Raw genomic sequence first — 16,854 nt, forward strand, 5'->3', positions numbered from 1 at the left:
TTCCTACCGCTTAAGTGCTCCAACTGCAAGAGGTTGCGACGTCGTCGGGAGTGACTTCCACCCTTGGAAATTTTCAGAAGCAAATTCACTGGTCATGAGAAAATTTCTGTTGGGGGGATTTTCTTTTCTGAATTCTGTCACCAGAGTTTAACTTACGTCTTACTAAGGGGAAAACATGCCCTTCAACCATTTTTTAGTTTAAAAATTAACAAACAATAATCTTGTTGTACTTTTGTAGCTGATGCCCAGCCATGTCCGGATTGTTGTTTTTGCATCCTACCAAACACCTTGCACAGCAAACTGGAAGACACAGATCAGGTCCAGTTTCTACCGGCAACAACTTAGTTTGGTGGGACTGAGATGTTCTGTTTTAATTCTGCTACCTTAGCTGCTGCTACAAAGTTGATGAAGAAATAATTCCTTCTGGAATTAAGACTGGTTTTGACTAGACAACAAATCTTAAAGACGATCTTTTATCTGCTTATTCCCACAGTGCGACATCAGTTAAACCTCAGAGTGGAAAACTAAGATTCCTCTCCACAAATAGGGTTCTCTGGGCCCATCTTCTTTGAAGTGGTGCAAACCATCGTGGGGAGGGAATAATGCCTGGGAAGCACAAGCATAGGAGCCGAAATCGTGTCTAGCCCTTACATAAGCTTGTAACTCATCTTCAGATAGGTTCAACATGTAAAGTTTACATGCATATGTGAACATCTGTATTCAGTCATGTAGATGATACCACTGAGGAATAATTCAAAGAGTGCACACAGAACTGCCTGATTACATTTTGCTTATAGATGCCAAGAAAACCAGGCTGCATTACCGTATATGGGCACTGGTTTCATTTTTACTAAATTGCCTGTGATAAAGAAACATGAGCATTGATGCAATGACCTTTTACAAAAAAATTCTGCCAATGGATGTGGTAATGAAGAATACATAAACGCCTCATACCTGAAGCAGGAAACTATTTCCATAATATATTTCACAGAAATCAACTCTGAAAACTGCTACTGGTGTAAAGGTGTTAACCCCTGGTATCGAAATAACGTACGCCCCCAGGAAAGAGTTATTTGCTCAGTTAACCTCATTTTCATCAGAAAATGAGTTGCTGCTGCTCAACATAAAGCAGTCTGGCATTCAACTTGTGAGAAAGGTCAACGGAAAAATTTAGATTCAAAGACTGTTGGTGTTATGATGTTTTCCATAATGAACTCCAGAAAAACAAAGGCTGCTTTCTATCTGATAGTCCTGAGGTAACAGAAAGACCTGGTAATATTTCTGAAGACTCAGAAAAAATAAACAAAACCAAATCTAGAATCATTTTTAGAAGATTATTGCTGTTAGGATTGTTATTACGCCTATTATTCACTCTGGTGTGGTAACAGGCAGATACACACTCAAGATTAGTACCTCTAATGCTGAATGTTACATGAGCACAGGGCAAGGCAAAAACATCATCAGTAAGAAACACAGTCTTGCTCAGTTCTTCCCAAGAATAGTTTCTCCCAGCCCCCAATATATGTGATACCAGCTCTAAGTAACGCTGTCTTAATGCTCAACTCATACGAATCTGTTGGAATAACGAGAGATACTGATGCAGGATGCTCCTTCCATCTCTGAGTACCTTGGCTTTAGGGTTACTCTGTGCCAGCAGTGCTTACATGAAGGTAAGAATCTGTATTTATCGGATTTGTAGCTAACCTTGATTCTTTGATAGGCTTTTTTCCCTAAGTTGGTCAACAGAGTGTTAACCATGCACTGATTCAAATCAGCATCTACTTCAACAGTAATGCATGCCATATTTATCTTTCCCCTTTTCAACCTGAAATAAAAAAATATTGTCATGCAAGTTAATAGTATTCTGTTCTAAAACAGACAAAAATTGGACAATTAAATGTATTCATCATCTATTAATTCAATTTCCCCTTTCCCCATTAGTCCTGACTAAGCTTCAATAGCAAATTACTTAATAAAATAAGCAACTGGCAAATAATTGCAATGCACAAACCTGCTGATTAGTCTTCTCATTAGTCAGTCTATTTTGGTAAAGTAGGTTGACTGATTTAGAGCATGAATCAGTTCTGCCATACAAATTCCAGTCATAGTAGAATATCTATACAGTCATACATGCCTCTGAGCTACATATTTTCTTTCTTACAGCTTTATAATCCTCAGTGACTCTAGAGGAAGAGAAAACAATGTATTCCTTCGAATTCAGTGGGACTGTCGACAGAGTAAGAATCGCAGGACTAGGGGCCTGATTTAAAGCAGATGAAACATCACCAAGTAATTACAAAGGAAGCAAAACCAAATTACATTATATTTTAAAATCAGTAAGAAGGAATGTCTTTAATTACAAGATTAAACATTTCTTTTTATCTTTATATTATATAGTCAATATACCCATTTAAGTACAGAGTCAGACCGTTAAGGCATGATTCTGCAGACAGTTACATCAGCAAGAGGCAACTTATATTTGGCTTTAATCTGAATAAGGTTATTAATCTGCCTATAAACATTATAACGTATTCACTTCTATAACTGCTGCAGACCTTAGCATCCATGGCTGTCCATCAGTGCTCCCGCGGTTGAGACAGTAACTGTGTAAGTGCTTTTCAAGCCCAGAAGTGAAACCTTCAGGTCCCTGGAGTAGCTGCCTTCTGGAGATATGTAGAATCCAAAACGTTTTGGTCTGCCCTAGCTTTTGCAAAGCCTTAGTTACGAATCTTTCTTTTTTACCCATTGAATATTGAAAATAATATATGGTTTTATTTCATGCTTAAATACTGCTCGACTTCTTTTTATTCCCAACACAGTTGCTTTTTTGTACTATCACAAAATACAAGGCCTGAACTCCTGCCAAGCAATTATGCAGTCCTGCTGTTACTTTTAATCCTAACATGTAAATAAAAGTATTATGCAGGCCTAGATAATGTTAAATGCAGCTACCAAAATGGAAGTGGGAAATAAGAAAGGGAAATGACTCCTATTGAAACGATGACACATACACCTCAAAGAGTTCAACATGTGAATAAATGATCAATTTTCACTGGTAAATATGAATAATATACTTTTGTAAATTTTTAAACTGAATACCTGAAGACTCCTGGATAAAGTATTCTGTCCAGAATTAGCTGCACATTAATGAGATCCAGATATGGATTGCTAACTGAATATTAAGGCCTCCCAAGAACTTTCTGCTCTCAGTGTTAATCCAAAACATACATTGCAATCTCTTTTCTAACGGAACCCATCTAAATAGCCTTAAGCTCCTTACTTGCACATTTTTAATACATACTGACGTAATAGGGCATATAATGTGGCACTTACACGGGCAAATAGAATTAAAGTGAATAGAAAGCAATCTGAAAATCACAGTGACAAGACGCATAAATATATATGAACTGGAAGAGTGCAACAGGAATACCATTTATTTGCTTTTCCATGCTGCCTGGGTGATTCCTATTTTAGAAATAATATGGGGTGTTATTTGTAGTGATAGCACGCTGTTCACTGAGGTACTCAAAGTGCTTTGTGGACATTAGCTCAAGTCACATTTGTGAGGCAGAAGCTAAAGGAGGAGGAGGTAGAGAAAGGCAAACTCCTGTAGCTCCAACAAAGGTGAAGAGAGGTGAGAGCGTACTGCCTTCTGACGCACAAAGAGGAACAGAGGTGATTTCTTGCCTTTAGTAAAAGAGGAAAAAAGCAGTGGTTTTAAACCTCTTTTCCTCCCGTTTTCACTCTTTCTTTGTCTCACAGATGGAAAAAGTGGAGCAGAAAATTGCTTTGCCCAAAGCCACACACTGGCAGTAATTGAACTAGCGGACAGCATTGGTTTAAATAGAAAATGTGCAATACTTTCATACTATTCAGGCTATTCTAACTGCTATTTCTCTCTCTTGCCCACATACACCATTTACTTTTCAACTGTAATTGCACAGCACTTCTGGTAGCAGAATCTTATAGGCATTCCCAAATGTTGAGTTGCTTTCAAGGACCTTCAAGAAAATAAGAAGGAATAGGAGATACCAAATTCATTATATTCTTAAGAGAGAGCCTCAAATTTTGGGTGCTGTTTTCCCAAGAGATTAAGGAGGCAGCTCTGATTTCTGTTCTTGTCCAGCAGTTGTGACCCTGATTTCTAATATAAAGCAGTTGCTGGGTCTAGAGAGTCCAGCGTCTCTGTGTTGTGCAATACACCAAACATTTTGTTTAGTGTATTGTTGGTTTGTTGTCATTGTTTTGCTCCATGTACAGTCTTAAGTAGCAACACACTGAAAAACCCCCTCAATACACATTTATTAGATGAGAATTGAGACACAAAGAAGTTAAGAAATTAAGCCAGTGACACAGGGCTTTGGTGGCAGACCTCAGGTAATGCCTGTGGACTTCTGGAGCCCGCTCTAGCCCTCTGTAGCATACTGCCACTCCAGCTTCAGAAGAGAACATCATGTGTTTGGAGGAGACCATATAACAGACTATTAGAGACTAAAAGCAGAAAATAATGGAAGCTTAAAAGATTCATACCTCCTTCTCCAAAAAAGCTGGTTTTATACCAGAGGTGAGATTGAGGTTCACCAGATCATACTTTTAAATCCAAGTAGATGCCTTAGGCTGATGGAACTGACTTTGTTCTCAAGGAGGGGCTGAATAACAGTGGTCACGTTGCGTCACAATAAGGAAAGAAACTTTCTTGCAGCTTTTGTGGTAAGTGACATGAGATAACACAGCTGCATTAAAGGGCCTGATGAAAAATGCCACAAAGGCTGGCTAATATCCAGCAGCCCACCACCAAACGGGTGCCATTTCAACACGGGGAAGCAACGGTCTGCAGGAGCTGTTACGTGCAAAATCTTGTTATGGACAAAAAGAAACCCACCCTACGTGTAAAGCCACACAAAATTTATTGTTAGTATAACGGCAATCTTAGCAGTCTAATCAAAGAATTATTATTAATCCAGATCTAATTATTGCAGAAAAGGAAAGGAAATAAAAACAAAGAAATTGCATAGAAAGTCTCAGTAATAATCCTGCAGTTAAAATCGTTATGCGTACCTACCCCTTCTCCTGGTGTCATGCTTACCCTTTCACCTCCCCGTGGCTTCCATCTGGTGGAGGCAGTGCAGTGGTTCATCAGCATCAAGTCCTGTGCCTGTAGGAATATGATGTTGGTGTTTATGTTTTCTTCTTTCTTTCCTTTTTCCTCTTTTGGAAATAGCTCTCACCTGGGGCTATTTTTAAAAGTTTTACACCTTGTTTTTTCTTCACTTGTCCGCAACTCTGTGATTTGTATTTTATCTTAAGATACTTGTTCTTTCTTCTTTTTTTTACCCCTAAGACTAGTTTTGTCCAGCTCCAGGTCTGCATTTCTTTGACTGTAGGGAAGTTGTTTATAGCCTTGGGGTCTTCAGCACCGGCCTCTGCCCCATCTCTTATCATCCCATCCCTCTCCTCTACGCTGCAGCTGGTGTCTTCTCAAGGTCGCTGCTGTTCCAACAGGCCTTTATTTCTCTACACTGTAGCATTATGTTAGAGTCATAAATATATTGTTCTACAGAGGATAACTACTTATTATTAATATGTATATAAAAACTGTGGTTACACCATACAAAGCAAAAGTAAAACAAGTTAGCCATAGTCTCCTGTCATTACAAAAACTGTTGTTACAGCTAAATCAAGTAAAACCACAGCTCCAAGAAGATCAGGGAAATTTCAGACAAAGTACATATGACAAGCCTCTGTCCTGAGGTCTTGTAAACTCAATAGGCGGTGGACTGTTACTGGCAATAGCAATACAGTCACAGTATTGTTACTGGTATTACTGGGCTACATGCTGTTCATTACCTTCCAATTCTGGATTAATATTTGTATGTGGCATACTGTATGTAGCAGCAGAGGTAAATAGTTCCCCAAAGGGCACGGGAAGGAAGCAGGAACACTGTTAACTAGAAAACAAGCAATTGTACCTGAACTCGTTAGTTTTATGAGCACAGTTCATAGTCCACACACCCTCGGCTTAGACACAACTGGGTGTGTACACTGCAAACAAGGTCGCAAAAACCCCATACAACAATTACTGTGTGACAGTTGAATTGGAGGCCCCACTACAGTAGCAGAATGATGACTCCTCATTTTATAGTTTACTTCAAGGAAGTGGGGAATATTAAGCACCTTCTAATAGATATTATCTAAGTATAGAACAGGATAATTATCTGAGCTTTTGTCTAGTCATAGAATAGAAACTATTTAAAGCAGTGTCAGGTCATCTGTTTAAAGGATATATTCATGGCAGAAAGGAATGAGTATTTGGCTCTGAAAAAATAATTTTAATCAATTTTTTCATCAGTATGGTCCATCATGTTATTCAGAAATGGCTTCTTTCAGTAAATGGATTGTGGATCAATAATAGATATAAATAAAGCAGTACAAAGGGCACAGCATTCAACAAGCTGCCAGTCTTTGGAGTAAAAGACTGCAGGAATCAGTATCCCAAAATGGATACACGAATAAATCAGAAATGGGCAGATAATACAAAAAGATGTCACCTTTTTACAGAAACGCCAGAGTTCTGTCTTGTCCCAAGAACCACTGAAATATACATAAGTTTGTATGTATTCACTAAACATTTTGTGTCTCATCCCTCTTAGAATTTGCAGAGTTCTTGAAATATAGAGAATGAATTGTCAGGCTGCCAAAGATCTTTCCGGAGCCAGGAAAAAAAAAGAAAAAATTAAAACCTGCAGACTTTGTATTATACCTCAAAGGATCAATTCTTGAGATATACTGAATACCTGCAATTCCTGTAAGGTCAGTGAAAAGTGGTATTACTCAGCACTTTTTAGGATTTGTCCTCCAACAGAAAGAGGAATAAAAAAAGTTTTTTCAAGCACAGAGATCATAATGAATTTGTATTAGTTATTCACATCAGGACAATCTTATTTAATTGTCACTAGTAAGAACTTAGAATATGACTCATTGTGTCTATCATAACTATTAATTATTAATGAACAAATATGTCATTTGGGACCTAGCTAATATTTCAAGGCCATTTGTGTGAATAGTTGTTTTCAACTGTGAGAGCACCAATTGCCAGGAATTCAACATCCTTAGGTATTTCATAATTATTAACCATACATTACGTTAATCTGAAAAATCTCATTACTCTTATCAAAACTATGAGCTTTGTATCTGTTCAAAGAATGTGATTCTCATGGCACAGTTTGAGCCTGCTGATTACCCATTCAGTTATGTTTTTTAAAAAAATAAAGATACAGACAGAATATTTGTAACTACTGACCCACAATTTAAGATTGCACAAACTGGCAGGCTCACTAATCACGAAGTTTTACATCTTTTCCAGAAGAATTTATTATTTAAATGGGAATTCTGGATAATTACTGCAAATTGCCCAATTTCACTTTGAACCCTTCTAAATTGCTGACTTTAAAAACCATGATGCTGCAGTAAAAGAGAAGCTTAACTCACAGGATGAATGCACTTGAATCAGTTTTGAATTTGCCATATTTTAATGTAGCTGTTCGGTTCTCACTGCCTTACAAGGCAGAATTTCCCATTATGGCTTCTTAACACCATCTGTTAATAATGTTTATTACAGTACTGCATAGAGGGTCAGCTGGGAATGGCGCCCCAAATGTGCCATCACTGTATATAAAAGAAATATAAGCTAGTCTCTGCCTGGCGGATTCAACAGACAAAGAGCTGGAAGGAAGTAATAGGGGCAGAAGGAACAATGAGACGGCAGCATACATCGTACCATTTTTATTTTGTTTTCATTTTAATATTTCAGTCTTTTTCCTGAGGCTGTGTTATGAAAGAATCGAGTAGACAACAAGACCAAGGTAACAAGGACACAGACCAAGCTATAGCAAGCAGCCCATCAAAACACATCAGAGGAGATTCAGAGTGCAAACTTCAAGAAAGCAATGCAGCGGTACTGCCTTGACTTCAGTTTCTAGATGAGCCTCACTTCTTCTTCCCTCTACAGCCCATGTTCAGTCCTAGCACTACTTTACACATCCCACCCTTACACACTGTGGATGAGGGGGGTGGACTTTCTTATTTAGTACCTCTCTCAACGAGGCTAAAAATCCAGTGAATTTGTGCTTTCAATATATTTGTTAGCTAAAAAGAAAACAGAAAGACAAAAATTGTCTGACTCAGGAAATCTGGGAACAATGACGTACATCTACAGCATTCTCTTTTTTTAATCTATAAACTTTGCTTCCTCAAGCATATTTTACAGTAGCTAATACGTGTTATACTTTTGACATTATTTTGTAGTAAGAAATGTATGCATTACCCCATTTTTGTTAATAAAGTCTTCCAAATGATACACCTTGATTGGATGAATCTTAACAATTACTTTGAGCACACTTCAGATGAATACGGACATAAAACACATACTCATTATTGCAAAGCAGTCTCAGGCATCCTTCTGTTTAATGTGATTGGCAACACCAGTACAGATGAGTGAAAGTCTTCCTTATACTGTACCTCCCAGACCATTTAAGTATATTAATGCTTAGAAATGAAAAAAAGGACAACAGTGGCAAGCCAGTACTGTTCCCAGAAACTCTCTTTTTTTTTTTTTTGGTCAAAATTCAATCAGATGAGTGTAAGGTCCATTTGTATCCAGTTTTAACACCTGCCTGTTTCCATATGTGCCATGTTTGACGAGAACACCTGCTTCCACGCATTTGGCATTGGCAGCCAGTTCTTTTTCACACGCAGTCACAAACTGAGAATAAAGTTCCAGCCCTTTCTCTTTTTCAATGTTTGCATGGTACTGCATCTTTCTTCCCTTCAGTTTACCGCCTAGGGTAGCTTGAGGTATGATTAGCACATTGCCTGGTAAATCAAGAACAGAAACGTACTCGCCGCTTTCATTTTCACTTAATTTAACATTCAACAGCGTATTGACTGCAAATAAACATAAAATAAGAGTTAGTGTAACTAAAGTAAATTAAATAGGCTTTAATATAACGTCATAAACAAGATTCAACAAATATTGTGATGCGTGACAAGCTATTCAAGAAGAAGAAACTGCTTATTAATGACGTGAAACATGGACAGTCAATAAATACTCTCACCCAACAAAGATGTCTGAGTATTATGAAGAACGTGAAGGACATTAACATAATATGTCTAAAGAGTTATTTAGGGGGGAAAGTGGTTGACTCTTTGAAATCCTAAAGTTGATTCTAGTTGGACACCCCTAAAGGAACCCAGAATCCAATTAGTGACCACAGTACACATTGTAGGAGATAACACCACCTCCAGTGCACTTTGGAGAAGTTTCTGCCCTGACTTTTTTTTCATTCTAGTTGCAGCAGCTTGCAGCAGGGCCCAGCACTGACCTGCGCTGAAGCCACAGCTCAGCAGTTTGGTCTCAAATGGAGTGAGTGCCCTTTAGCGCTCCGCTTTGAGATGTGCAGGTGCCACCTTGTCTTCTGAGAGACGAAACGGGCAGGAAGGTCCGAGATGCAACTTGGCTCATAAGCCAGAATATATAAACTTGCAAATAAAATCGATGCATTTACTAGCATTATATTTTCCAATGTTTTTATAACAAATCAAGTAATTCCCCCAAAACTTCCTCCAGCTCTGTAAAAGCTGTGAGGATACTAGTCATGCCTCCAAACCCACAAAAGTTTAATGTTGTTTGAAGCAAAAAGAGCTGACTTGCAAATCAGGAACCAAAACCACTCATTTAAGCAGTTTCAAAAGACATTTAGGAAAAAATATTATGTAAGACAGACACTTAACAAGGATGGACATAGATGAATCTCCTAACACAAAACAGAACTTTCTTTTTCTGGCCTGCTTCAGCTGCCACACAGCTGAAAAGGTCATTATTTTCAAGTGACCCTCTCATGATACTCTCACAAGCACAAAATCCATTTTCATATCATAGCTTTAAATATACCCAAAGATTTCAACTTAGTTTAGCATCACAGAAAGACTGTGCCCTCCAAGACCAAGAGAGAACCCCCAGGAGCTGTCCTCAGCATTTTCAATAGCACCTGTGCTTGCACACTGCCAGATCTTTCTGCTGGTCCCAGCACCTAGCCTGAAATAGACTATTGTTATGACCTTTTGCGAAACCACTAATATCAGCCAGCCACCAAAAAAAAAAGGGGGCATTTTTATCTGGAGTGCATGGCATCACGGAATTTCCTCCGTGATCCAGTGCTACTGATGAGGAAAGGAGGGAGAAGTAGTGAAATAAAATTAAAAAAGAAAACAAAAACAAAAACAAAAAACTCAAGCCAAAACAAGAGTGGATGAAGACAGAAATCACTATCATTTGACCTTATTCACAGCATCTTTTCTGCTTTGATGTAAATGTTAAAGTGCATATGGAGAAGCGGGAGAGAACTGCAGATATTGCTGTTATGACTTCTGAACCAGAAAACTGCACTTGAAATGCTAACCGTGTATATAGTATCTATGAAATGAGATGGAAAGGACACTGTTTAGTTATCCACCCAACTCCCTCTACTGGCTATAATTTTAAATATCTTGCACATACAGTGAGGTCAGTGTTAAAATACTCTGAAATCAAGCCATGAATTATTTGAAAACAGTTTTCTCTAAATTCAGTTCTGTTCTGGACTGAACCTGTTGCTTGATACATGTAATATGTCAAACAGCAGGTGCAGCACTTTCTGTTTGCTCGAATGTTATCATCATGTGAATTGATTTTCTAACAGGTAGATGGACAGAGTGAGAGGTACGGATGACTGTCAAAAGAAACAAGACCAACCAAGCTGTTCTTTCAGCCAGGTGATTGATTTGGAATGACGCTATCTGATGGCTTTTTGACTTCTTCTTGTCCAAATGGTTGCTGCCTTCTCTGCCTCTACTGCTTTTCTTCTTTTTCAAACAGCACAAGAACTTACAAGGATTGTATCATACCAATTTTTGGAACAAGATCTTCATCAGCACCTTTGAAGAAGCATATGTAGATAACAAGCCCTCTCTGGATCTACAAAAGATTACAGAAAACTGTGTCAGTGTTTCTCATTGTCCACCATGCAAACTTATCATTAAAACTGGTATCAAAAATAACAAAACTACACAACAAAAAAGCTTCTGAGAGTAGTTTTAGCTATTGAGTATAGCTTCAGACATCAGGTTTACACACCATGCTGTGGCAGCTTATGAGATACATACTGATTATCTGCACAGTGCTTCTACATACAATTACGCCAATTTATTAGCTCCATGTGAAGGCAAATTTAGTTAGAATGTACAATGCACAGTATTAACATAGACAAGGTGACAAGATGAATTAGCATACCTAAATCCAACATATGAAAAAATTTAAGCTTTTTCCCTATCAAACATACAGATAAAATAATATCCAGTCTGAGTTACGAGTTTCCAATTATGAAACACAACAAACACCACAGAACTTGTCAGTGCACTGCATCATATTTTGATGTTAAAAGTTATTTAGTACAGGATAATTCTGAAAAAACACAGAATCTGTTAATTAATGATTTAAATATGATGATCAACAACTATGAAGTTGTTCAGAATATTATTAATCAGTTTGGGTGAAATCTTTTTTTAGTGAAATGGGACCTTTCTCCTGATTTGTATACAGTAAAGGATATGCCACTTCTTTAACATTCAGAGAAACTACTTATCAGAAATATCTATTTGAGGGAAGAATTAGGTCTGTACTGAGGAGAAATCACAAGGAAATTCTTGTGTAGCTTTTCTGTTCTCTCGGGTAGTTCACAAGGAATGCGTGTGCAACAGCCTGTGCTTTATTAAGGCAAGCTGATAGGCTCTGCAGCTAATAGCAATTATATCTCACGCATAAGATGAGTGTACCTGAGTGGTTTAACTTCTTCAGGAAAAAAAAGAAAGGCATACAATATCCAAAGACATACAGTATCTAAAAAACCCTCACCACTGCTTTATCAAGAATAAGTATATTTATATTTTTGTTAGAAGAAAAATAAATGTCAGCTTATGAAATACCACCTAAGAGACGCTAACTAGATTGGGGCAGGAAGGAGTCATTAATATCAATGTTATCAAAGCAAAAGGATAAGAAATGTAAAAAGAGAAATGTGAAAAGTTTCTTTAAAATACTGGGGTTTAAATTTTCCTCTCTTTTCTTTTTTTTTTTTTTCATTTTTCCTTTCCCCTTTTCTTTAAAAGACAAAGGTTTTTGGTGAAGAAAACTTAGCTATACACATGAGATTTTATCCCTTTCTTATTGCAGAGATTAAACAAGATGCTCAAGGCAATGACTGAGAAGAGCTATGCCTTATCAACTATTTTTCTAGTGACTAACTTCTGAAAAAGAGAATGCTCTTTTTAGCCAAAATATCACATGCTGAGAACTTCCAAAAGCTTTAAATGGCTCCTTTCAAAACTCATTTTGACCACTGCAGCATATTATACAGGTTCCCAAATGACTGCCATATTTCATAAACACTGTAAGAAATTTGACGGCCTGAACCTCAAATGACATTTCAAACCATCTGTTCAAATAAGGGAGAGAAATGCAGGCTGCCAGCAGTTCAATATCCTTACATGTTTAGCTACGTATTCGTTCCAGAAGCAGGCCGGCATCAGAATGTTAACAGAGAATACCAATGCACACTTACCTACTAATAAAAATGTTTCAGATAAAATATGCCAAGCACATTTACATTGTATATATCTGAACACTGCATTAGAAACAAGTGACTACGTGATATAGCACACATAAAAGAAAATCATTCTAATTCTGAGACTTGTGACTGTTTTTTGCACAGTCTCACATACAGAAGTAACAATATTCTGCAAGCAGCTCATTTAAAAAGACAAAAAGGTAAATAAAGTGACATGTGCAAATCCTAAGGCCAGACAGCTAAAGATTAAGTAAAAACATTCATTATTTTTCCAGCCTCTTGCATGATTTGATGCCTATTTTTGAATATACTTTTTATCACAAGATGAGACGTACATATTGAGGGAAATTAGAGGGAAAGGAGGTTAAATGGAAAAAAAAAACTAATTTGGAGACAAGTTAAAGCTGCTAGAGGATGCTTCTATTTGTATTGCATGTTTCTGATCTTCTAGAACACTTTTCAACCCTGTTATAGTTGAAAACTATTCAACTATTTGTAAGCTGAAACTTACAATTTCAACTATGACTGAAAACTGTGGTTGAACACAACACAATGTGTATTTCCAACACACTTGCAATCATGTTTCAACCTCATTATGTCTGACTTTTTTGCTCTTTCATTTTCTTAATTGAATAGAAGATGTAAAATTGAATGCAATTTCAAGAGCTAAGCTAACAATAATGCATGTCAGTCCTCCGATCTTATATCAGTGTTTCAGATGTCCTAAGATTCCTGCTTGTTGCCAGTGTAAAGAATGGGAACACGCAAACATTTTGAACCAAAGCAAAAACATTGCCATTGCTGAGGGTCCTCTGTAACCTATCAAAGTCTAGTTGACTGCTCTTCAGACCTATATTCAACACAGGAAAAGTCAAGGAAAATAACACAAATAAGAAGGTTACAGATTCAACACGCTGATGCGCAAACAGCCACTGCAAGGAACTTACGTAGTGACAGGCAGACAGTTGGGCAGGGAAACTGTGCTCTATGTGGATTTGCTGTTACCAGTAAAATGCCTACATAAATAAACCAGCAAAGCAAGTTACTTTGCAACACTGGCATTTATTATACAACTGTCCTAAGTAATCATCAGACCAGGCAACCAGCATCATGAAGGACTGAAGTACCCAGCCCCTAAGGCCATACAGACAGCCTTAGCAATACTGCCTCTAAACACTGCTTTTTAGCTCTTTTACAGGAAAAATAAATAGCTAACTCCTCCCTCACCCTCCTTACTAAATACATTTGTCTGAATTTTGCAGGATATCATTAGGAAACCCCAAATATATTCTGCAAAATGTTAACTCTATCTTTTTTATCTTTTCTTTTCTCCCCCCCTCCCCCCGAAAATGTAATGCAACTCATAATGAAAATGGAGACACTTTGTAATCCTTAAGAAGCCAGTTTGTGAAACTAACTTATATAAATTATTCTTTGACATTTCAATTTCAAGTTCAGATTTGCTACACTCTGAGAAGATTTCTTCGTATTTCATATAATCAGTTGCAGCAAAGAGAGATTACATCATCTACCACAGGTCACAGAACAAGCCCATGCCTGGTACTTTGCACCTCTTTTTGCTATCTTAACCAGAAAACAAATCAAGGGAAAGAAGATAAGGCAAAGACAGTTTTCATTGCATGAAGTGTAGGCACTTATTCTTTTTAGCTGAATATTCATTTTACATTTATTTTCTCCCATAGTTGTGAAATACACCAAATCTCACCTTATTTCTCCCCTGCCTTTAAAAGAAGAATTCCCTTTTTTCCTCCTAAGCATTTTGCTGTATACATAAACCTTTTATGGAGAAATGTTGGTTAGATAGCATCCATAAACAAGCCATCCCATCCCCAGTAATCATGCACAGGCCAGAAAAAAAATCATGAAAACGCAATGAAGGCAATGATTCATGTACAGATATAAAGTACACTCCAAACCTTTTTCCAGATAAAGAACATCCGCTCTAAAGTTCCTTAAGTACTTACAGGGGTCTCTTAAAGCTCAGGAGTTATTCAAAGCCACCTACATAATGTGCTATATACAGCACACCAGGAATTTCTCAAGGTGAGGACCTACTTTTAAGTTGTTAGAGATCATCAGGAACACACTCATTGATGTAAATAAATGTTTATGAGGTCTATATTTTTTATTTTTGCATTGACACGCATATGTAGGGAGTAACATTACCATACCGGAAAATGTCAGCAGCAAAGATTCCTTCCAATGACCTCTAAAGTAGTCATACTAAAGAAACTACAAACTTCCCATGTTATTTTGCTGCACAGTGACTGGTTCTTGTTACAACAGATTTCTTCTAAAAAGATCCAGGTACCCAGGAAAGATTCCTAACTGCCCATGACAAAAATTAGTAAGGTTCATGTCTGAAAAATATCTGCTGCTGAGACTGCCCAAATCTCTTGCAGGTTCCTTTAGTGCAATCTATTACTTTTGCAGTGATTTGGGTTAAGCCATTTAAAACTTCAAATAAGAAATATAAACAACATAACTTCCTTGTAGGAGTCCTGGTATCTCTAAATCATAAAATAAGTCTCTTTTTGGATAGTTCAAAAGATAGCCAGCAAAATGAAATTTCTGCTTTTATTTACTAGATCTACAATTACTTCTGAAATTAGCAAGCTAGAAATAGGATATTTCACCTAAAGTTAACTTAAGCTGCGCTGAGCAACTTCCACTTTAATTAACCTTACACTGACAGGCTAATAATGCAATACACATAGATGCGCTTCAGCCAAACACAGCATCTGTGAGATGACACGCATTTCCTTTGAGCAAAACGTTCTGTTTTCCCAGACCATGCTGCAAAAACTAGGTCTTATGGGTCCACCTGCCTCTTCCGAACAAGGAGAAAAACGTTTTAAGAACGATGTGAAAGTCAAACAGTGGAAACACCTAGGGACAGGCCTTTTTTTTAAAAAAAAACTCTCTTCAGAGTTGTTGAACGAACTCATAAGCCCTTTAAACATGCTAGAATTTTTACTTTTAAAAAAGATATGTGCATAACTATATTTAGTCCTTTTTGTTGAAGTAGTCTTTAAGACAAGAGACAAAATGAAATAAACCCAGGGCTAAATAGTTGACACCAGCATAGATGAGTTATTCTAATATAGGTTACCCATCAACAGTGACAACTAGAGTGGCACAGTGCACCCTGAAGGACAGCCTTCATGCTTTGGTAAAGAGTCCTGGGCATAGCACACAGCCCAGAGAGTCTGCAGACCCACCTGCCTCTCCCAACAGAAGACTATGGGAGGTCAAAGGGGAAATTACAACATTTTCCTCAAGCTGTGTGGTGGTCTGCATCCTAAATTTCATTTTTTAGTTAGTGGTCTGAAAAAAAAAAATACTGTCAGAACTACTACTGCCATACTGGCAGGTTGCTCTACCTGGCCTTTCTTCTCCAAGTGTACACTATCACACAGTTAATGAGGTACGCAGCTGAGCCCAACAGACCAATTTGTAGCAAGTCTGTGAAACGGTATTTAAGAAGGGGCAGATAATAACAAAAAGGAAAAAGCAGGGGAGAGGAGGAAGAAAGGAAAAAGAGGGGGAGGGGGGAAAAAAAGAAAAAAAAAAAAAAAAAAAAGAAAGCAGCAGGGGGAAAGGTGGTGATCCATGGTGGAGCAGCTATGCTCCTGAAGGGTCTGGAGCCTGTGGAAGACCCGTGGTGGAGCACAGGGAAGGAATAAGCAGGAGCAGCAGAGGAAAAGCACCGACCCCACCTCCTCTGCTGCTCCTTTGCCTGAAGGAACCGAGTGTGACCCCCGGTGACAACCGGGAGGAAGGACAGGGAGGGCCCTGGAGGGGGGCAGGAGAGCTGTGTGAAGCTTAGCCTGGAAAAGGAGGGGTGTTTTACTCAAATGTCTAAGTATTTGGGTTTTTCTTTTTGTGGTTTGCCCTCTTTCCCCCCCAGTCACTAATTAAATATTTACGTTAACTGGCAAGAAATTAAATTCCCCAAGTTAAGTCCGTGTTGCCTGTGACGGTAACCGGCAACTGTTTTCCCTGACTTTACTCTGACGCACTAGTTTTGGTTTTGTTCTATTTTAACTCCTTTTGCTCCCGTTTCGCCCGGTGCGGCCCGAGCGGAGAGGAGCGGCGGGGCGGGCGCGGTGCCGCTTGCAGGGCAGCCGGCTCTCTCAGAGGCGAACCTCAGCCCAGACAGCCTGCGGGGGCT

The 16,854-nt window shown here is 38.2% G+C and overlaps 1 protein-coding gene across 1 annotated transcript; it reads right to left on the reverse strand.

Annotated features, from left to right (window-relative positions):
• Window positions 1-8,617: 8,617 nt before the first annotated feature.
• On the reverse strand, window positions 8,618-14,339 carry DTD2 (D-tyrosyl-tRNA deacylase 2 (putative)). Its single transcript, XM_009886943.1, has 3 exons — window positions 14,313-14,339; window positions 10,942-11,005; window positions 8,618-8,943 (listed from the first exon to the last, which is right to left on the reverse strand). Exons 1-3 carry the CDS (start codon window positions 14,337-14,339, stop codon window positions 8,618-8,620), a joined length of 417 nt encoding a protein of 138 aa, XP_009885245.1.
• Between the last annotated feature and the right edge of the window lie 2,515 nt (window positions 14,340-16,854).

This window comes from Charadrius vociferus, unplaced genomic scaffold, assembly GCF_000708025.1.
Source record: "Charadrius vociferus isolate BGI_N301 unplaced genomic scaffold, ASM70802v2 scaffold14, whole genome shotgun sequence".
In the NCBI taxonomy this organism is placed as follows: Eukaryota; Metazoa; Chordata; class Aves; order Charadriiformes; family Charadriidae; genus Charadrius; species Charadrius vociferus.

Bases quoted from the DNA above. Each gene is read 5' to 3' on its own strand.
- DTD2 (XM_009886943.1), bottom strand. From the start codon at position 14,339: ATGAATATTCAGCTAAAAAGAATAAGT. The intron at 11,006-14,312 runs GCCTACACTTCA...TTGTAGATCCAG, and splicing joins TTCAGCTAAAAAGAATAAGT to AGAGGGCTTGTTATCTACAT. The intron at 8,944-10,941 runs GTATGATACAAT...GTTTATTTGCAG, and splicing joins AGATCTTGTTCCAAAAATTG to TCAATACGCTGTTGAATGTT.